Source organism: Dysidea avara, chromosome 7, assembly GCF_963678975.1.
Source record: "Dysidea avara chromosome 7, odDysAvar1.4, whole genome shotgun sequence".
Lineage (NCBI taxonomy): Eukaryota > Metazoa > Porifera > Demospongiae > Dictyoceratida > Dysideidae > Dysidea > Dysidea avara.
The window spans coordinates 27,602,441-27,625,845 of NC_089278.1; the positions used below are offsets into that span (position 1 = coordinate 27,602,441).

General features: G+C 37.2%; 1 protein-coding gene across 1 annotated transcript; it reads left to right on the forward strand.

The window, feature by feature from the left end:
* The first annotated feature begins 426 nt into the window (after positions 1–426).
* Positions 427–21,895, forward strand: LOC136260805 (prostaglandin reductase 1-like). Its single transcript, XM_066054675.1, has 9 exons — positions 427–622; positions 856–901; positions 953–1,009; positions 9,739–9,906; positions 14,010–14,143; positions 16,764–16,903; positions 18,065–18,170; positions 18,425–18,543; positions 21,612–21,895. Exons 1-9 carry the CDS (start codon positions 517–519, stop codon positions 21,720–21,722), a joined length of 987 nt encoding a protein of 328 aa, XP_065910747.1. The 5' UTR covers positions 427–516; the 3' UTR covers positions 21,723–21,895.
* The last annotated feature ends 1,510 nt before the right edge of the window (positions 21,896–23,405 follow it).

The following is a 23,405-nucleotide window of genomic DNA, read 5'->3' on the forward strand; positions in this document are numbered from 1 at the left end:
TTGCTGGTAGTGTTTGAGGTCTCACTCCTAAAATTTTTCACAGGTTGGCATCTCTGCTCTTAGATATGATGGCCCTGTACATAGGACATGCAGGTCACAGTACCAATGCTAGTGTATTATAGTCTAATGTACACTGTAGCACTCACTGTTGATGACTTGGTGGTTGTTGATGATCCAGAAAGCACTCTAATCAATGCAGAAGTAAAAATAAAATAAAAAAAACTCATAAATGGTATCAATGGGATTGCAGTTTTCCATGGAAATAGTGCTTTTCTACGTGATACCACTAGTGCTTTTCTACGTGATAAACCCACTACCACAACACTCAAAAAAGCCATGCTACAATCTCGTGCAATAATGAGTGCGCATGGGCAAAAGAAAATTTTGGCAGAGACAAACGATTGATCTGTCGCGGCCGCCCCGTATATTAGATTATCTAGGGCGCTCGCGGAAAGGCACGTGGACGCAGATCACTGCTGGGCTACTGCAGTGTGTAACCTTTTGCATTATCTCAGAATGACGACTGCAAGAAAGTACAACGTGGAAGTTCTCTTTACAGGCGTCCCAAAGAAGTCCGATTTTAAAATCGTTGAAGAGACACTGCGGGCGATAAAAGATGGGGGTAAGGTGTATGGACTAACCTTTTGTAGCACTCCCACGTTGAAGCATTTCTGTTCAGTATACTGTATAGCAAGCTAAATACTGGTATCCATCATAGATTGTATATTCCCTTACCCATGTACCGGCCAGCAATTAAAAAAAAACGTGTACCGGTATGTTTAGGGGTATATATGATCACCCGTTAGTATGTAGGTGTGTTCCAATAATTATAAATGCTGTGTGTGGTACTTACAGAATTTTTAGCTGAAGCAGTATGGTTATCAGTTGACCCATACATGAGGTGGGTGCATAGGATAATGATGGATGTTATGTTGTTATACTGTTCACACAGGGGTGCTGTGAACAGCAGCACAATTGGAAACACCATGATTGGAGAACAAGTTGCCAAGTCAGTATTGTAATTCAAATAGTATTTGTGTGTGTGTGTGTGGATGCGTGCATGTTAGAGAAAGGAAGAGCACTAGGCAATTGCCTTGAACAGGACATGTACAGCGGACCTGAAAACCAGTGTTGAGGGGTTGTCCACGCAAAACCCAAAATGGTGTACAATGGTTCCAATATTTACAGATTTAAAATATTTCAGTATACAATAATGAATTGTTTACCAACTGAAGATGTTTTTGTACTTCTGCTTGTACATGAAAGGGACTGTAGACGACCAGAGACCATAGAGGAACACAAGTCTTTTTTTGCACAGAAACATCTGGAAGTCAAATTGTCTCAAGTCGTATTAAAAGGCTGTCAAGGGCTGTAACTATCCAGTAATTTCCAAAGCCATTTTTGTTTGCCGTGACAAATCAAGCTAATGATAATCATGCTGTAATTCTTCGCTCGCGCTCGTCGAGAACAGATAGAAACAAAATATCCAATTTAGTTTAATATTCCAGATTTCAGGATTTCTAAATATTTAATGGATTTCTAATTGGATTTCTGGTATGGTGTACGAGAGTCCCAGGCTGTTGGTGACCCCTCAACCAGTGTATTATCTGTAAAATAATACTGTTGTATCATGTGCTGAGGTAAGGAAGGGTTTAGCTATTGTGCATAGTATATAATGTATCCTCTGTCAAGCTTTTATTACATTCCCTCCTTACTCAGTTACAGTGATTTCACATGGTAACAACTTGTTAACTGATTTTGGGTAAAGTAGCCTCCCCATGGGTTATGTACCTGTCTCTAGTAAGGGAATTTGTGACCTCTGCAGTGTATACAAATCACTTTCCTGCTATACTTGTTTCTGAGTACCTGTACTATAGAGTACTGCAAAACTCTGCAGCATGTCATTGATGTTTGGCGTGCACATGCTTGCAAAGGCAGACATATCACACTGTGCTCCATTAAAATACAATGTCTCATTTTGTTGATTACAAATAGTTTCCAGAAAGCCAGATAGTCTCGTGCCCAGCCAGGTTCACGCATGAGCATGCATGAAGGCCTGTACTGGGCATGAGACTAGACTAAAGATAGTATCACATGACCATCGTTTTACATATGTATAGATTTACTGTAGCTGTAGCTGCTATAGGTATATATAGCAGGATAGATAGTGAAGAGATATACTATGTACCTTAGTAATAACATGCTTATAAACACATATATGAACTGATTTGGTACCCTATCAAGACATGGACCATTGTCCAACAGTTTCACCAAAAAAGCAGCCTCACGTTTCCTTTATAACAGCTTAGTAGTATTGGTTAGTCATAGCCAAGCCCATAAATGTCTTCAGAGATCCTTCCAACTAATTTCTATAAAATTTTAAAAGTTTAACAAAATTTTATGCTGATTGATTGACTGACTGACTAACTGATGCCTCCAAACAAGCACAAAATTGACAATAAACAAGCACAAAATTGACAATGGGTAAGGCTACATACAGGCTTCTGCTTCATCTTGAGATGTGCATTTTTCCAACTGCAGTGCATACATACAATACACCCATCATGGACTTCTGTTTGTCTGCCCTTGTGTCCCAGTTCTTTTGCTGACAATACAAAGTGTCGATTTGCAATAGTGTGGTACGGCTTCCCTGTGGCTGTGTTGATTAGCTATCATGTTCATCGCCTATATTTTCCATAGCAACTGGATTGATTGCAGAGACACTGTTCTTCACTTGAACACTATAACATACAAATAGAAGGAAAAATTAGGAATTTTAAACTGGATTAGGGATCAAAAAAAACAAGAAAAAAAGCAGAGAAACAAAGGAACAGCTGAAAGTTGTGAAACAAGGGAGGTTTGCCTATACCTGCAGATATACTAGTGGACATCTACTTTTTTGATCCCTAATCCAGCTTAAAATTCCTAATTAAACCAGACACGCGCCACAGCCGACCTTCGGCCAGCTGTGGGCGCACACCTGGTTTACTGAAATTGTTTTCCGAAAAGTGTGTTTGTATGTATGTATGTTTGTATATTTGTTTGTCTTTCCGCACCCATGTGACTAAGAAAGCCTTTATGTGATAAATAAAGGCCATATAGAGCCTGCATTAAACTTCTGGGCAGGTTTAGGACGGTTAATTGTGCCAGTTTGAAATACGGGTGAAACGAGTTTGCCGAAAAACAACACAGCTGGCTTACTAGGCTACCAGGTATAACGAATTCCTTCGAGTTGAAAAGGGAGCGTGTCCGTACATACGCGAAGAGCAGCTTTGAGACTTTGCTTGGAGAATTTGCATAAGAAAATGTTATAGACAAACTATAAAACAGTTAAGAAGATACTTCTGTGCATTATTAGTGGGTTAAAGCATTTTGTTCGGGATACGCCTCCTTAGCAGTGCTTAGCAACATAATTATAGGGTCCCCAATGAAAAATATCACCTAACAAAATTTAGTACAATGACACCGGAAAACTTACGAGACCAGGCGGCTGACAAAACCTGTGTAGTAGAATGGAACTTAGTTGGCTTTTTCGTGTATTTAGAGCTACCTCCAGATTTCACTAATTCCAGTGGAATTTTGGAAAATGTGGTCCACGACTTTAATTTCGCTCCTACTATGTTTGTATCTCTTCCAAATTACTAGTTAGGTAAGGGACATATAATAAACAGTATTATTATTAATATTTGCGGGAAACAGCACTGTTTTGATGATCGCCATTGCTCGAGTTAAAGCTCAGTTGAAGTGTTCCCATGGCAATAGTAGTTTGTAATGCTTGACACTTGTCTAATATGGTACCCCATACGGTATAAACGTATGAACAAGGGTATTATGGTATGCAAAGCCTTTTATCAATTATTGTGATTAGTTCTCCAAATAATGCTCAGTGTTTAAGTGATACAAAGCTCTTTAGAATCTTAGGCCTGTTCATCAATAGTTCATTGTTTATCAAAACTATCAGTGCTCCAAGAAATACCACATGCACATAGCTATGCACATACTACAACAGCTGGTAAACCTACCACTGAATATATGCTGTACTGAGTGTTGAGGTTTGGGCCAAAAATAATGAACAATAAAAAAAAACTTACAATTGGATTTTATGTTTCTGGTCCTTAGAAATTCAGTTTTATATGCAGGCAGAAGAAATTCAGAGTGAATGCCTATTCAGATAATTTAATGACTGTTCTAATAGAGTATATCAATCTGCCATTTTCTTGGAAGTTTTTGATGATAAAATGCACTTTTATGACACTCAAAATTAGATTTAGCATATTTCAGCCCAATATATATATATTTCTGATATTTAGCTTTTACAAAAATCTGATGCGGGAATTTTCCCATGTATTTTTGAAATTTTACATTCTTGAAAAAAGAATGCGGGTGGTAGACCAGAAACATAATTACCCTGGCCTAACCCATGCAATGGGAGTTGTGTCTAGTAGAATTTTGTGAGAGTAAGCATATGGTAGAATGGTTAAGCCAAATAAGCAATTTTGTAGAAGTTTGTAATAAGCTAATATTATTGCACCTTGATTTAATCATATGCTAGTTACTAAATTTTGTAATCAGATATGCAACAGCTGTGCATTGTATACTTTTGGCCATTAATTGTTGTTCCCAGATTACTCTAAAGCATGAAAGTTTAACAGAAGATAGCTATATACACAATAATAGTGAGATGAGTGCTTTTGCACCTAGGCCATCATTATTGTATTCCTTGTTTCCCGTCACTGCCTGCATCAATATTTAGCTAGGTATATGCACTAAGTTTTAGTTATTTGATTATAGATCATGTGAACGCAATGTTTATTTCATGAGGCACAGAATGACACATCGTGAAGGTATGTATGAGTTATACAACACATATAAGCTAATTGAAAAGAATCGGAATCCCTGTTGTACCTTTCAAATTTAGATACTTAATAAAGAAGTCATATACTCAAATATATTCAAGTGTATATTAATAATAATCACCTCTGCATGCATCAGTTTTTTGCTGCACTAGATGACAGAAAACAAGCAGTTTAGTAATGATGGCCTTGTACACACTCTGTGTGTGATTATGATTAGACCAGAACTGAGATTGAATTAAAACACTAGTTGCGATGTAGAGTTCATCATCCAAATGTCAATTAACTAAACACAATGCATGGCATCCCAACATCAATTCAATGACACAATCAATGCATCCAACCAAGCATTTAATGACACAGTGTATGGCGGTTCAATTAGAGTGTTTTATCGACAGATGCAGTGGTGGATCTAGAAGGGTTTTGGTAGAAAACTGCTTTTCTAATTAAGATCTGATAGAATTGGCATCATTACAGAAGTAGCTATAGTTCTTTACTGTTTCCAAATGAATCCACAATCAGCGGCTCAGTGGCATGCATGAAAACATTTGCTTTTAAATAACATTATACAGCTATTAACATTTTACTTGGCACCTCCGATTGCATCAAGATACTCTAATAGAGCAGTCATCTACTGTAACTCTTCTCTAATACAGCAGTTAATTAACTATTCTAATAGAGCAATCAAAACGGCAACTTAGCCACAAATTTAGCATTGTAGCCTAGCTAGCTTGTTTATTTAAATGAACCCTATCTGTTTCATCTTACTTTTCAGCTATACCAACAGCCCCCTGTATTAGTTTATATAGTCAGTTCTCAGCTAGAATTTTTTTTTATGCATAGGCAATATACTTGACAATAGAATAATTAGTTTCACAGGGTTAAAGTCAATATATTAAGGAATTTGAGGTCTCCACCTTTAATGTCTTCAGACAAATTGGAATGGTAGGTTTCTTCTTCAACATATGCTACTGCATGTTGATTTGACTGTGGAATATAGTTTAGAACATAACCTTCATACCAATGTTCCTTTCCACTATCCTTGTCCACAAACAAATGTATGATATGCCTACCAACCAGTGATAATGGATCAGTATCTGGAGTAATTGTATGTTCAACACTATGATTTTGAGTACTAATAAACTCACGAACCTCCTCAGTTATCACACCAAAGGGGACGCTGTTTTCCATAGTGGGTAAAAACTATCAACACCTTTTGTTTCAAAAATTTCTTTCTCGCTCGCACTTGTTCCTTAAATATCACTAATTTCTTCTTTTTCTTCTCACTACTTTCATTTGTGTCATCAATACTTGACAGAATTTGATTCAACTGATCGACAGAAGATATGATGTGAATTTTTGACAGTTCCTCTTTTTTTGCAGCCACTTTCCTTTCAAGTTGAATTCTCTTCTCATGTGCCAATTCCATTAACTTTTGCCGTCTTTCACAAATATCTTTTTCTTCATCTTGGTATTTTTAACGAATAATCTTTCTCTTCTTAATGGCCATTTCAGTTACATTATGTTGCTGCTGTAGTTCTAATTCATCAAACCACTCCATTGTTTTGTTCTTTTGAATAGCAATCATGTTAGATTGTGTTAATTGTTTCATGTTTGGGAGTGTAGTTGTCAGATAATCGTTTAAACCAAGGATAGATTCACATATATCGTTATTTGGCTTCAACATAGAGAGTATATGCTTTGTGTTGTTGTCCTCAGGTTCATAATATTTTCCACCTGGCAGCTGACTACTAGCATAAGCACACAGCTTCTCTTTCATGCTAGCAGCTCCAGATTTTAGCAAAGGAAAAAGAAGAGACTTATCCGGATTTTCACGGGGCTGTAAGATGAATGGTTTCTATAATTCAGTTTTGATTCATTGTAAAGTCGTTGTTCTGATACAAATACTTGATAGTCCACAATCATAAGATACCTTTCAACCAATAAATAAATAAATAAACCTCTTCTAAAAAGACTTTAATTTCCAAGTAGTGCTTGCTCATATCATTCACAGATTTATCAAGATCATTAGATTTTTCCAAGGTGATCAAATCTGCATAAATGTGGCAAAACATTAGTGCATCAGCTTTGGGTGCAGCTGTTAAGGATGTACTACCCATCCTTTGTATATAGATCGCGTTCAAGTTTGTTACCCCGATATGTGTTTGCCTGTAAACTGTAAGAATTCCTGGGCTGCTGGTATCATTGCCAGAATTTTTCCTGCATTTGAGGCAGTTACAAAATATCGACTTCCCACTTGTCATTCTAAGCGTATATTCCTGCAATTTTGATAATATAGTGCTTCTTCATGTGATGCAGCTGCCAATGAAATAAAATCTGGAAAATCAGTAACCTTTGTGCCATACTCTGGCACACCATGTGATCCAAAGAGCTTTGTGAATTCATGAACAAATGTATCGACTGGATCATATCTACTGGATACATCAGTGTCTTCAATGATATTAGCAAGTTTCATTCCTTTTAAAAATGCGACATGAAGGTTTACACCCAAGTGCATTGAGCAGAAATTTTCTACTAGTTCTTTGCCACAAAGTTGAGTTGGGCCATATTTAATTTTATCCTCTTTAATATGACCTTGCAATAAGTGATTAAGCTTCTTTTGTGTGGCAGCACTATCTGCAGTTGATGACGTAAATAAAGTCCAGTTAATGGAATTGGCATTTTGAAGGTTTAATTGATTTGCTGCTTCTCTTAGTTTGCTTAATTCTTTGTCAATGTATTGTTTGTGAAGTTCCATCTGTAGCTTTGTTAACAGAAAACACCAACCCATTTAATGCAACACTATTTAGTTTTACTTGATTTTTTGTAGTATCATCAGAATTTAATTGAAACCCCTCTCTAGCTGCAATTTTTGTGCATAGTGTGTTTGCTTTATGTGAAATTGCAATCGTTGCCATTTCTTCTTTCCTCATGTAACCAGCTCAGGATTCTTTTGGCAGCTGTAACGTAGACATGTCTATATTTGGGAGAAAACACTGAATGACAGACTCAACAATGGAAGCTATTTTGGTGGCTGGAACCTGGTTAGCCAGAAGATTGTAATATAGCTTTCTTATTGTATCAGAATAAAACTTCCCCTTTTTTGTTTCAAATGAAAAGTTTGTCTTTTCAGATTGCGTTGTGCTATTTTCTTCAGCAGATTCAAGTTCACACCGCATAGAAGCAATTATTTCATGTAATTCTTGATTTTCTGTGATCGTGTTATCTACGACTTCTTCAGATGCCATAAAATCCATAAATATTCTTTTGCAAGGTGTTTGAGCACTCTCCAAGGCCTTCTGAGTTATTCGTAGTTTGTTTTCTGCTTTCTCTTTCTCTATAGACTGCATGTCTTGTGTAGTAGTTATCAGAGTACAAGAAACTTCTCTGCAATGAATCCAGTCGCTACGAAAAATTTGGACGAAAAGAATGACACAGCCAGAGGGAAGCTGTATCGCGCTATCACAAATCAACACCTTGCGTTGTCAGCGAAAAGAACTGGAACACAAAGGAGGACAAAGGTAAGTCCATGATACATGCATTGTACATACTGCAGTTGGCAAAAAGGCATGTCTCGGGACAAAGCGACGTCGAACAGTGAGAAAATCAAGCCCATAGCCTTATCCATTGTCGAGTTATGCTTGAATAAAGGCATCAGTTAGTTAGTTAGTCAGAATAAAATTTTGTTAAACAGTAAATTTTCAAAATTTGTACAAACTTGTTGGAAGGGTTTGGGGTCACTCTGAAGGCATTTTCTGGGCTTGGCTATGCCTAACCAATACTGCCAAGCTGTTATGAAGGAAATTTGAGGCTGGTTTTAGAGTGATACTTTTGGGCAAGAAAGCCCAAAACTGCATGATCCCTAATATACAGTACTACCATGCTGTATGATGGAACATAGCCGAAAGTGAAGTATAACTGTCTGACTGATACCTTCAGCCAAGCATAACTCAACTATGGTCAATGCTACAGGCTTGATTTCTTCACTGTTCAATGTCACTTCAACCCGAGACGTTTCTTCTGGCCAATTGCAGCAGCTGCAGTGCATGCATCATGGACTTACCCTTGTCCTCCTTTGTGTCCTATTTCTTTCTCCACTGCCTCAAAGGTGTTGATTTGCACTAACACATGGTGGCTTCAGTACAAACTGGCTGCTATGAGAATCATCTAATTTCTGTAGTGAGTGCATTGATTGCAGTGGCCCTTCTCGTACTGTTCTTTGTTTGTAGCGCAGTCACTGCATAGCAGAGAGAACATTAAAGTGGAATACAATAGCCATTTTCTTCCCAGTAATTGATAGTCATGGCATGCGTTTTCAGTAGTGATTGGATTGATTGCAGAGGTGCTGTTCTTCATTTGTAATGCTGGTGGAACAAAGCTGAAAACAAAGTGAAATGGCAACAACGTTTTCTAGTAATTGATAGTTGGGATGAGTGTTATACTTGCCGGTGCCATTCTTTTCTTTGATGTGGTATGCATGGTTCACCAGTGATCGTTAGAAATTTTATATGTACTTGAGTAGTGGTCATAGAAAAAAATCAAGGAAACAAGGGAAGTCATCTACACCTGCAGCTATACTAGTGGACATTTAATCCCTACTTCAATTCAATCATGGCTGTACAGAGTTTGTATATGACTGAAGTAGGGATTGAATGTCCACTATAGCTGCTGGAGTAGATGACCTACCTTGCTTTTACCTACTGTAGTATAAAATTTCTAATGTTCCTTATGTTTGTATAAATGTGCATTTTAGAGCACACAGTGTTATTGGCAACCCTTTCTGTCTTCTAATATATTCATTCATTCTACTATGGCTACTCTCAAATATTAGCTGCCACATGTATGAAATTTGTGTAGCCACTGTCAGTATAACTGTTTGTTACAGGGTTATTGAGAGTAAAAATGGGAACTTTAAAGTTGGAGACTATGTTGCTGGTATGTTTGGATGGAGGACAAAGACCATCTCTAATGGAGATCGAGTAAGGAAACTAGATCGCTCTATTTACACTGATGACAAGCTGTCAACTGCTTTGGGAATTTTGGGGATGCCTGGGTGAGTATGTAGTTACTGTAAATACAGTAGTGGTCAAGTGTGACATGACTTAATTTTGTAATAATTTCATACCTTGTACGAAAACATACTGTATAGAAATTTTCGAAGAATAACTTTCACAACTGTTTTCGCATTTTTTTAAAATTCATGAAAGTCTAGTAACATTTTTACATGTTTTGGTATGGTGATAGCTACATGTATAAAACCTCAAACATATTTTCACAAAGTTATCATTACTCGCAAAAACAGCAGAAGTTTCAGTCCTCAAAAATTTCCAGCTGTATTATGGTATCTGTCTGTTCAGCAGTACTGATTAAATATCTGCGTATTAGTAGCACTATTGCTATGTGTACATCTAGCAGTACAAACCTGTACATTTTGAGTTGAAGATAACTGCTGAGAAGTCATAATGTACTATAATATAACTATGCTGTATGTCATTATGAATTTGTGTGGTGATTTTAAAACACTCACTGCCATATGGCGGAATCAATTATGGGTACCTGTAGCATCACTTGCTATTCACTCTGTAAATTCTGTCAAATATTTTAGTAGCTGCTGCGCTTATCCTGTAGTGGTCACATGTACCCTTACGCAAACAGGAACAGGGATAACTGGTCCCTTGCACACAATTGCATTTAAAATGACACAATTGCACTTTTTTTTTGTTGGTTGATAATAAGCACTGTAGACAATTTTTCAAAGTGATAGTGGCACTACTATCAAATAGAGACAGTAAAGAGATGGGTTAGTGTGGTGTAATGCTACTTGAATTAGTGGCCTCATGCATATAATATGTGGACTAGGTCTGGGAAACCAGTCTTATCGCCCATGACAGCAGTTTTTCATTTCCACCAAGAACACAAAGCTGTACATGAATGAACTATCAAATTTCACAATCAAAACCAGCTAGACTTGAGTGGTCTACTTTTGTTGGCTACTTTTCATAAGCACAGTGGCGATCTATACAAGTGGTCTGAGACCCTAATGGAGCCCTGTATGTGGCTGCACACTCCATGCTGTGCTGTAAATGTCCTTTCATTTTGTTTTGATACCTGAATGGCCTATAACTTGGCCTAATTCATCCCTACACCTTCCTCTTTAATTTTGTAAACAGTCTCTTACCCTCATTCCAGCACCCACTACCCACCCCTTTTGGAGCTTGCCTGATGCAGTCAACAACAAGTTAAAAACTATCAAAACTTATCTGTTGGCTACTTCTACAGTGGATGATGCTATGGAAGGTAAGGAATTGGTATAAAACTTTCAGAAATGTGGCACACATGGCTGCAACCATTGGCAAGCTACAACACTCTGAATACATAAAACCAGCATTTCTCAATACTTTAAATATGCGATAAAATCATATTTTCCCATATATGTGTATGCACACTTGTTCAAATGCCTGAAACAGACTTGGAGATAACTGTCAACAGGTTAGTTATTGTGATATAAACAGTAATAGACTGCTAAGTTGTAAGATTTGACGAGTGGTTTCATTTAGGCCAATTTTTGCATTTTAAGACCTTTTTCACACTTAATGTGCATCGAAAGTGGATCCAACCATGGTTAGACTGAGAGTGGATCGAGAGTGCATTAATCCATTTCACACTACATGTGCAGCAATTGAATTCAATTCGCTTTCATAGCACATGAATTAATTGATTACATAATGAAAGTTGAAATAGCACCAGTCATTGTACTACCTTCTTCATATTCTTTGGAGTCATAAAGGTATTTGCCACAAGTATAATATTGTTAGTACATTTGCAAAATGTTAGGTGCTAAGAAGCCGGTTAATTCTTATGAGGAAACCTGTACCGGGCACAAAGATTTCAGAAGGGTACATGCTATTCCTTAAACACTCACTCATGGTCACCATATCACTTCCACAAGCCAAGTATAACACTAGGTATTCTGTTGCTTTAGTCTTGGTGCGATAGCCATGGTTTGTATGAGATATCTGGGGACTGTACAGTGCTCCCTTGCTAATTGAACTAATGCGCATTATTTCCAGCCAATTCACCTCTTGAGGTGGATTGACATGAAGCCAGATTGAATGTGCATTGTAATCAACCCAGCTCAGGTGTGTGTGGAATGACTTGATCCGGCTTCGATTTACATTCAACTGTAGTACGAAAAGACCTTTATACTGGTTTAGTTGTTACTGTTTTGTAGCAGTAGATTGAAGCCTCTACAAATTTGGTAATGCAAAGCTAAGTACAAGGAAACAAGCAGCAAGCTATATTAATTTTTTCACTACTATATATGTATAAGGAATATTGTACTTAATACTTTTGTAGATAACAATAAGGTAAAGATTGATTACGTTCTGCTTTAACAATATTTGTATACTCCATGGCATTATTATCTTGTAGTGAGTACAAGATGGAAGCAATGTTGTACTGGTTGCAACCAAGCGTAAGCTGGAATTCTATTAAACCACGCAAGGTGAACCATTTTAATCTTTCTTGCTTGAAAATTAATAGTTGTTTGACAGCCAATGGCCAATTTATATTGGACACAGACTTATACAAACCCTCATTTGTGTTTATTAAAATTAAAAGAATTTACTACACGATTTCCTGACAAAATCATACCAAGCATTGCTTCAGTCAAAAAACATTTCTGCTGCTAGGCTGCCCAAAGAAATAGCTCTGCCATTACTCTAACACCCACTACTTTGATCATCCATATCTCCATCATGTTTTGTCCCATGACGTTTTAAACTAAACACTATTAGACTCAGCATGTGATGGTAATTCAGTTGTTGTACAAAAAAAATTACGTGACCACTTCATGGATTTGAGAAAATGAAGTGGAAGTTTGGTGAAGATGATGTACTTTATAATCAATCAATGAGCTATGATCACAGTTTCTGCAGTGAAATGATTACTCTACTGACTACAAGTCTCGTCTTATTAATCTCCATATGCTACCCCTGATGTACATTCTTGATGTAAATGATGTGATGTTCTTTCTTAAAAATCTCCACAACCCCCACAATGGATTTGACATCAATAATTTCATTAAATTTGCAACTGGTCACACGTCTAGCTTCTGGAAACAAGCTACTCCAAACAAGATCACCTGACAATTCCACTAGTAACTTTTATTTTAACCGGCTTCCTCGCATCTGGAATGCCCTTCCCGTTATCAACTACCAGGACAACCCACTCAAGATAAAGGCCAAACTTTTAGATTATCTGTGGAATCATTTCACTGCCAATTTCACCTCCAACAACACCTGCTCTTTTTCATTTCTATGTCCATGCTCAAAGTGTTCAAAGATCCCTCATCAACCTAACTTCAACTCCCTTTAACTGTTAATCCCCCCCCCCCCCCCTTTTAAGTAATCTTAGACTAGTAAGTAAACTTTGTAGCTAATCACTCTACAATTTAGCTTCCGGCCACTGACACAGGATGTCAGTGGACCATCAGTGTGCTGCCATATGTCCAAATTCTATCATACCAATATCTGCAACTTGTATGTATGTAGGTATATGTACACTGTAAAGTTAATTATTATTATTATTATTAAATGGATTGTTACAAATGCAGCTATGTACTGTTTCGGTAGCTTCTAATATAATGTTGTGGCGTCTATATGTGCACATGTAAGGAATGCAACTTTACGTCCCACAATTAATGCATTCATATGGTTTTCTTGCATGATTGATGACTAGTAAAATTGGAGGTGAAAGGTAAAGGCAAGGAATAAAGATAGGATATATTGGACTCCTAAGTTTGATATTGCAATGTAAAATAGTTGTATGATGCATCATTATCCTCTACCCTTTGATTGTGGTCAGGCTGTCAGGCTTGCTGGCAGACCAAAAATCATTTCTCAAACAGCAATTCAGTATGGTACTTCTGTATGTGTTTTCTTTAATAGATTTTAATGATGTTAGACTTCTTTGTAACAGTGCTTTTCATTACGTATAAGATGTTAGTTATTATAATTATTTTTGATGACAGCATATTTTTGAACACCGTTTTGTTTTGGAAAAGGGATCCATACTATTAGCCACTCAGTATACTGTCTTTAGACTCACCCATACATTATGATGAAAGTGTTCATGGTATGTTTATTCTTTCTACAGAGCCACTGCATATCTTGCTTTCCTGGATATATGTGCCCCTAAAGAGGGAGAAACGTTGGTGGTCACTGGTGCTGCTGGTGCTGTAGGATCTGCTGTTGGTCAGATAGCAAAGATCAAGGGATGTAGGGTAGTAGGTAAGCTGTTCATAGAGGTTTAGGTTTTCTAGTCAAACGTATCACCCAAAAACTAGTAATAATACCTTCCTGGCCACTTGGCAGTATTGGTTAGGTATAACCAAGCCCAAAAGTGCCTTCAGTACGACCGTAAATTCTTCCAATAGATTGCTACTAAATTTTATCTTTTATCTTTAATATTCAATGGAATCAAGACACACGATAGTGTGTTGTGCGGCCCAAGAAGCCGGCACACCACACCGTGGGTATGTTGACAGGAAGGAAAAAAATGTCATTGTCACACCTTTGTATCTCGATGATTCCTTATCCGATTGGAACCAAATTTGCTACAGAGTTGCCCGCCAGCTAGGGGAGCCTACATTCCAAGTTTGAAGGAAATCGCTCCAGCCATTTCCAAGATACGAGCTGTTCAAGTTTCGATTTTTTTTCTTCTTCATGTTTTTGCACACTTGCAAAAATTGCTATAAAATGCAAACGTGTACTCTGATCGCCTTGAAGTTTGGCACAGAGAAAGGGAGTCCAAAAGCGAATCCTAGTATCAAATTTGGTGCAAATCTGATGAATGGTTCAGGATTTATGACCGATTATCCGTGTAAAACAAGATCGATTTGTTGTCACGCCTACAGGACAAACCGCTTCATGGAATGAGTTGAAAATTGTTATGTAGATGGAGTAACCATCATAGGAGTACGTTTTGGTGGTTTGAAAGGAATCGAGATAAAGACTGTGGATATATGACACAAAACCCAACCTGTGTCACAATCACGCGATCAATTTTTATGAATTAAAAAAAGGATTAGTTTTTACGTCTACTAGGCAAACCGCTTAGAGCAATGAGCTGAAAATTGATGTATAGCTGGAATAATCTTCATAGAAAGTCCTTGCAGTAGTACAGAAGAATCGGATTACAAACCACTGATTATGATTCGAAAGCCAACACCGTGTAGCAAATGTGAGATCAAGATACTCTAATAGAACAGTCACCCTAATAGATCTAATTTATTTACTCCATTATAGAATTCTATTACATTGCAAGTTATTCTGTATAGAGTTCAGCTAGAAACAAGTTACCCTATAGAGAGATCAGCTAGAAACAAGTCATCCTGTAGAGAATTCAGCTACAAACAAATCACCCTGTAGAGATTTCAGCTACAAACAGATCATCCTGTAAATTGTTCAGCTATAGATACAAGTCACCCTGTAGTAGGAGAAGTCACCTTGTAGAGACCAGCTACAAACAAATCACACTGTAGAGAGATCAGCAGAAACAAATCACCCTCTAGAGAGAATCCTGTGTAGAGTTCAGCTACAAGCAAATCACCCTGTAGAGAGTTCAGCTACATTTCAAGTCCCTTAGTAGAGAGATCAGCTGCGAACAAGTTATCCAGTAGAGAATAATAGACATGTAATATATATATATATATGTATATAATTTGTATAATTACTGATAAAATAAAATAAATAAAAAAACAGTTGAAGTATTAAAAATCTGTTTTGTCTTTTTATTCTTTCTGTGTTAAAGAAAAATTATAGGTTAAAAAAGCCCTTTGGGGTATACAAATACAAAAAGAAGTGATATCTAATCAAAAACAGCCAAGCTGTAAAAAAAGGTGCGGCCCCTAAAAGTCCATGATGAAAAGATGTGAAATCCAAGGTGGTGGTCAAGAAATGGCTGTGATGGTAGGTTAATGGTAAAAATTTTAATAACGCACCAAATTCGCATGAATTGTCATTATTAAAATTTTTACCAGTAACCTACCATCACAGCCATTTTTTGGCCGCGACCTTTGATTGCACGTCTTTTTCATCAGGGCCTTTTAGGGGCCACACCTTTTTTTACAGCTTGGCTGTTTTTGATTAGATATATTCTACATGACTGACTGACTTACTAATACCTTCAGACAAGTGTAACTTGATCACGGCTGAGGCTATGGGCTTGTATTTTTCACTGTTTGATGTTGCTTCAGTGTGACACTGTCAGGTGCCTTTTGGCCACAGTACGTACAATGCACACATCATGGACTTACCTTTGTCCTCTCTTTTGTGTTCCATTTCTTTTTGCTGACAACCCATGGTGTTGATTCACGGCAGTGCAATGGCTTCCCCACATTTGTAAATAGGAATTGTCCATATTTTTTTGTGGTTACTGGATTAATTACAGACTCTACAGTTCTTCGTTTGTAACGGGCTGAAAGCGAAGTGTAATGGCCATTTCACTTTCAAGTCAGTAATTGATAGTTGGGTGTGCATTCAGATGAAAGCATTAACCTTCTTTCTTTTGATGTGGTAAATAATGTTACAACAAAGTATACTTGTTTCAGTTGTTTACTGTTTTGTAACATTCTACTAAATTCCTACTTTTTCATTATACTCTTGTTATAAATCATGAACAAATGTTAGTTTTAACATTCAAGCAGTATTTCTTTTAAATGTGCCCACAGCCAGTTGCAAGCCAGCCTGGTTTCCTGAAATTATTTAAATTTGTGTACATACTGTAGGATGTTTGTTTCTACATTTGTCTTGCTAATAAATATTTGAATGTTATTAAGCTTAACAAATAAACAAGTATTCTTTTCAACATATGCACTAGCATTTACACATAGTCCATGTTGTACTGCAGGTTTTGCTGGATCAGATGAGAAGGTGCAATATCTTAAAAGCTTAGGATTTGATGAAGCTATCAACTACAAAACTATGGGATCACTCAAGGAAACACTAGAGAAAACCTGCCCTAAAGGAATTGACATGTTCTTTGATAATGTAAGTCCATACTATACTACTGCAACTTGCTTATTTATATCAGCATGCACCTGTGGCTGCCTGAAAGTTTCATAAATTATGTGTGTGCGTATCAGTCTGCATCCACCTTCTAAATACATGCTCCCAGCCTACAAGGGTACTCCCCATACTCTATCACTCTCTTTGTTCTTGCCTGTACAGCCATATTCAGTGCTGTCAGGATCCAAAATGCAGCCAACCACATGCTGGATACAGTGTGCATTAAAAAGAAGTAATGCATTACATTTTTGGATGTAATATCTGTTATATAATTATTACTTGTTACTTTGTCATGTAATGCATTATATTACTTCGTTACAACATAAGTAATATCATTACATAACGCGTTACAAATGTAACTCATTACTCCAACTCTGATGGTAAGTTATTGTCCAGGAGTATAGCCTTCCAAAATGTGACCGGATCTGCAGAAACCCGACATATTGGCGCATTTTTCAAATTCTTTATTATTGAATATTTATAATCTACTTAGCCAAGTGTATGCTCTGGCCAAGCTTTAGCCTTGTATGCCAACAACTTTTGGAGTTACAGCCCTACAAAGTAGCAACAACAGAAAGATCGATTTGTACAGCAAGTATTGGGAAAATAAATTACATGTGCTTACAAAAATGGCTGCAACGTACAAACGCAATGCAGTACAGAGTTGCAACATGCACCATTGTGTTCACCTTGAATAGAGGAGTCCATTACTGGGTAAGTTTTGTCTTCTATTACCATTCTTCACTGCATACAGAGACGAAATCAGTGAAGAAAAATTGATCACGTACAATCATTTCGACGTGACATAAACAAACACCCATAACCTACGTCTACTACAATGAAACAAAGAGGTTTGAACTCCTCTTGAGTAGGCGAATAAGATGATATCCACGTTTTTATCATTGGACCCTTTCTTCACAAAGAACAAAGCGTTTACAAATTTAACGAATTTTTTTTCAATTACAGGCTTATACTGAAAATTTAGGCTTGCGCTATTATATCGAGTTTTTGCAGATCTGGTCATAAATGCTGGTAGGAATCATACCATCATATAATATTATGTAATTCCAGCTTCATCCCTAGTAGCCACACTATATAGTAATTTTGTTGTGCAAACTATACAAGGATATACAAACGTATTAGGTTGGTGGTGAGTTTTATGATACAATAATACCACAAATGAATAAATCAGGGAGAGTGACGATTGTTGGAGCTATATCACAGTACAACTTGGAAAACCCAGAGAAAGGTAATATTTTCTGATGATGTATATACAAGCATACAATGATGTACTGTATGCGTATGTATATACCATACAATAATTTTGTGAATTTTGCACTGTACAGTTGTTATTTCTATGTATAAAGATTATTAACAATGAATTAGATTTCAATTAGTTTGTCCCCTAGTACATAAGTTGCTGTCAAATATAGGGGGTGGGGGGATAAGGGAAGGTATTGTTAGCTGTTATAACTGAATCAAATTGTTACTGTTTTACAACAGGGACAAGAGTGAATAGATCAATATTGGGCAAAGAGTTAACTGTTAAAGGATTTGTAGTATACAGTCATTTGCCAAGATGGCCTGAGGCATTTAAAACAATGGGTGAATGGATTGATAAGGTAAATGATTGTTATGTACAGGTTTTAAGCTACAGCTTTGTATGTATTGCTTGGACTGGTTGTTACAAACTTTTAATGCAGTGGAATTTTCTACTGATTGACTATAACTTCCTGATGCCTTCAGACAAGCATAATTCAATAACAAATACTTGATTTTTTTCACTGTTAGATGTTTCTTCAGCCCGACAGGTGCCTTTTGACATACTACAGTACATAAAATGCACGCATTATGGACTTTCCTTTATTCTCCTTTGTGTCCCATTTCTAGCTGACAATGCAAGGTGTCAATTTGTGGTAGTGCATGATTGGTTCTAACAGAAATTGTTCAACTTTTTCAGCTGTAGTGACTTGAGGCACTTCTCATACTGTTGTTCATAATGAGGTGTAATGGGCTGAACATGGTTGAAAATGAAGCGGAATGGTCACTTCACGTTTCAGTTAAGTTATAGTTGGGGCATGTGTTCAAACAAAAACATTACATTCTTTCTTTTGATGCAGTATGCGCTGGTTCATCAGTTGTAATTATGTTACTAAAGAAATTAACAAACAAGTACAAGGAAAATAAAAAGTAGTTAGTTACCTGAAGATATACTAGTAGGCTATCCCTCAAATCTTCATGTGTAGGCTTTTATTTATATGATCCCTAATCAAACTTACTTGTACTCGATTGTTAACTTAATTCATAATTGTGACTGATGAACCTGCCAGGAAAATCATATAATTAATATACATTTAGCCCATTACACGAAGAAAATATGAAAAGCACCTCTGCAAGCAGTCCAGTCACTATTGAAAATACAAATGATCTCTGCTGTATACATAATACTGGGTAGTCCTGACTGTGAATCAGCACCTTGCTCTGCTAGTGAAAGTGAAAAGAAATGGGACGAAAGGAGGACACAGGTAAATCAATGATCCATGCATTGTACATACTACAGTATGCCAAAAGGTACTGGGCTGAAGCAACGTCTTAGCCATTATTGAGTTATCTAGTCTGGCAGTCAGTCAGTCAGTCAGTAGAACATTCCACAGAATATATTAAACCTATTGAAAGTGTTTATGGTCGTATTATTGAGGTGCCATGAAGCTGGTTTCTTTTGTAAGAAAGTGCAAACTTCCATGATCCCTACATACAGTACTACTGTACGTTATAGTTAAAACACTGCTGCACATGTGTATGGAAAATACAACACGAGGGGGGTGTCAAGATGTTAATACAGCACAAGGCGAAACCAAGTATTATATTTGCCTCAAGACACCCCCCCCGAGTGCTGTATTTTTCATACACACAAGCATAGGGGGTGCTTTAACTGTTATATTGTACTTCCTGGTCATCTGGCTCGGAGAAATTTTCTAGTACTCAAACTGCTGCGACTTTCGGTGATCAGGATATCAGTAAGTGTTTAACTAATAGTCGTAGAAATAACTAATAGGATTGGTTTGGGTAATTTTAGCGACATGCATGTGATCAATCATGCTGTCTAGTGGAGTCATGTTTAAAAAGCTTCGTGATCAGACAATCAGTAAATGCTTATACAATCTACAAGTACACGAAAAAATTTGGAATTTTTAATTAGAGTAGATACCATAGCGCATCGATAAAAGTACTGAAACAAGCTGGAGTAGTCCATGATGTAAAACAATAAGAAGTGTTATATCCCTACTGTGCTCAAGATACCATAACAGAAATGCACAGTAGGGATATAACACTTCTTATTGTTTTACAGTGATTTAATATCATGGACTACTCCAGCTTGTTTCAGTACTTTTTATCGATGTGCTATGGTCTTTACTCTAGTTGAAATTCCAAATTTTTTCGTGTACTTGCTTGTTAACTTTTTTTGTAAATAATTTTATTATGACTGGTGAACCCATGCATACTGCATCTGAAAAGGCACCGCATGCCGCAGCTATATCAATTATCATCTGAAAAGTGAAGTATCCATTACGTTTCATTGTCAGCTATGTCCAACCAGTTACACAGCATTTTGAATCAAGAACTGTTCAAAAAGCACCTTTACAATCCACGCATACCAAAAGAAAGAAATCGTGCCACGAGCCCCAATCATATTAATCATCGTCTGAAAAGTGAAGTATCCACTATGCTTCGCTATAGGCTATGTTCAACCCGTTACACAGCAGTACGAATCAAGAACTGATTGAAAAGCACCTCTGCAATCAAAATAGCCGCGATGAAAAATACGGACGATTTCTGTTTCGAAGGAAGCCCATCATGCGCTACTGCCAAATCGACACCTTTCTCTGTCAGCAAAGATGAATGGGACACAAAGGAGGACACTGGTAAGTCCATGAAGAATGCATTGTATGTACTGCAGTATGCCAAAAGGCACCTGTCAGGCCGAAGTGATGTCGAACAGTGAAAAAATCAAACCCGTAGCCTTAGCTGTTATCGAGTTACGCTTGTCTGAAGGCATCAGTCAGTTAATCAGTCAGTAGAAAATTCCGTTGAATAAAAAATATTTAAAATTCCATAGCAACTTGTTGAAAGCGTTTTGGGTCGATCTGAAAGCTTGTTTGGGCTTAGTTTTACCTCACCAATACTGCCTCATCGTCGTAAGGGAAAACCGAGGCTGGTTTTTTGGTGATATTATTTCGTGGGCCATGCCTTCTCCTTTGTGGTCCCTACTATACAGTTACTATCGTACCATATGATTCCTAGCCGTAGAACGAACTCGTAGGATTAGTTTGGCTGGTTTTAGCAATTTACAGTGTGTTGTTTATGTAACATTCCTTAAAATATATTCTCCACATAACTGTACTGTATTTGCCCAAGTGTGCTGTATTTGCCCAATTAAGTGCATAACTGTACTGTATAACTCATACAGTACAATTATGCAGTTGACTAGTACTGTATGGACAATACGATACGCGGCATTGCTTTGATCCTCCCACGGAAAGTACAATATTGTATAATATTGGCTGGATATATGTGTGTATGTACATTCTGTTTTTCTCGTAAAGATTGAGAAGTATGACTAATAATACTTATAATTGAAAGGTAGCAATAATTTTGAAGTGTTGATAATACTTTTCTATATATTTCATAGGGTCAGCTCAAGTATAATGAAACAGTCACTGAAGGATTTGATAACATGTTTGATGCTTTTGCTGGTCTCTTCAGTGGAAAGAACTTGGGCAAAGCTGTTGTGAAGGCTTAAAATATGTTCAAAAGGATGTGGACACTTTAGCATAGTCTATTAGTCTGTATAATTGCTTGGTTTGTATTGAACAAACTGTACATAGTTGATACTGCTAGAAAGCACTTTGATTTTACCGTGTATTTTTGTTATTCACCTGATAAATAAGCTTTTATCATTTCAGGGTCAGCTGATTTCCCTGCCTCATCATTACTAGAATAAAACTCATCTGAAGCTTTATCCAGTGATTTCTACAACATGTAGAGTACACTTTGGCTTTGTTGCAGATTCCCATGTACTAGTATAGAATTCTTTGGATTTCAGTGTGCTGTCATATATTTTGCTGCAAAGGCTTTTTAAAGCATCTGTACAAAGTTCAAAATTTAAAATATCTGTCAAATTAAATGAGGACATACGTGCTAATTGATATTGGTCATTTTACATTAATTGCACGCCAACCCTGTGGTGTTTGCTTATTACAATGCAGTAAAAACTGCACGCACTTTCCGGACATACATAATTTAGCAGTTCAAGTGTACATACAGTATGTTAAATATTTAAGGCAGTTTTGTGTTTGTCAGTTTCAATATGCAGTATTTGCAATAATACTAGTTTTAGTACCATGTAAAATTTATTAAATGTGACCACAGAGCTGCCACTAGTTGTATTAGACTAGCTACTATGCATGTGTAATGGAACCCTTCTCCTACATGGGACCATCAAAATGTTCATTATTAGAGATGCTATAGAAATGGTCCAAATGCATGTGTACCATAAAATGGGACTGTGAACAAGTATCCTCCTAGGTGTCCACTGTTTAGGGTGTCCTGTTTGAGGAGTTGCAATGTAGCCACAAACTTAAACACTGTGGAGTGGGTCTGTGTAAGTGCACTGTGGTGGGATTTGACTTAACAAAGAACATACGAAGGTAAAATGCACTGGACACATGGTGGTTTATTTTGAAATCCACCTGTTTAGTCAGGACCATTTTTATCCACTAGACAGGATGGCTGCATTGGATCTATGACATTAATGTCCAACTAAAGAAATAAGAATTAACAATAAAGTATTTTAAGAAATTTTCCATGCCATTACCCAAACACCTTTGCAATACTAAGGTCATGCAACATTACCAGGAGCCATAGGCGGCGGAAAGGGGGAGGCTAGGGGGCTGAAGCCCTCCCTCAGAATGATATGCGAAATTGTCCTTCTTGGAGTGGGGCTGAAAACCGTGATCAAGATCGAGATACTCTAATAGAGCAGTCACTCTAATAAAGCGATCACAGTATTAGAGCAGTGTGTAGTAAGCTATGTAAGGATTTTTACGTAGCTGGTGAGATGGGCAGCCATTGTCAGCTGGTTGCAACCTTTTTTTTTTTTTGGTCTCACCTTATCAAACCAGAGACAATGTAGTGCTTCAGTTCATGTTTTTTACCATAAGTCTGGATCCACCACTGGTCAGCCCCCCCTCATATCAACTACTTCCTCCGCCCCTGCCAGGAGCATATTGAATCAGGACAAGCAGGCTGGATTCTATGTACTTCTGATATTACTGGCTTGACATAGTTGTGATGACTTTTGAATATGCTTACATCATGCAGAGAAACAATGCAACATATTCATTCCTTAGCAAGCAATTCAATTGTAGACCTGAACATAATTTTGTATTTCAAACTGCACTATAACCTCCAACAAGCTTTATGT

What these genes read in the sequence shown, in the direction of transcription:
- LOC136260805 (XM_066054675.1), top strand. Translation starts at nt 517, where the DNA reads ATGACGACTGCAAGAAAGTACAACGTGGAAGTTCTCTTTACAGGCGTC. An exon ending in CAAGGGATGTAGGGTAGTAG is followed by an intron (nt 14,144 to 16,763) that starts GTAAGCTGTTCA and finishes GTTGTACTGCAG; the next exon opens with GTTTTGCTGGATCAGATGAG. An exon ending in CTTGGAAAACCCAGAGAAAG is followed by an intron (nt 18,171 to 18,424) that starts GTAATATTTTCT and finishes GTTTTACAACAG; the next exon opens with GGACAAGAGTGAATAGATCA.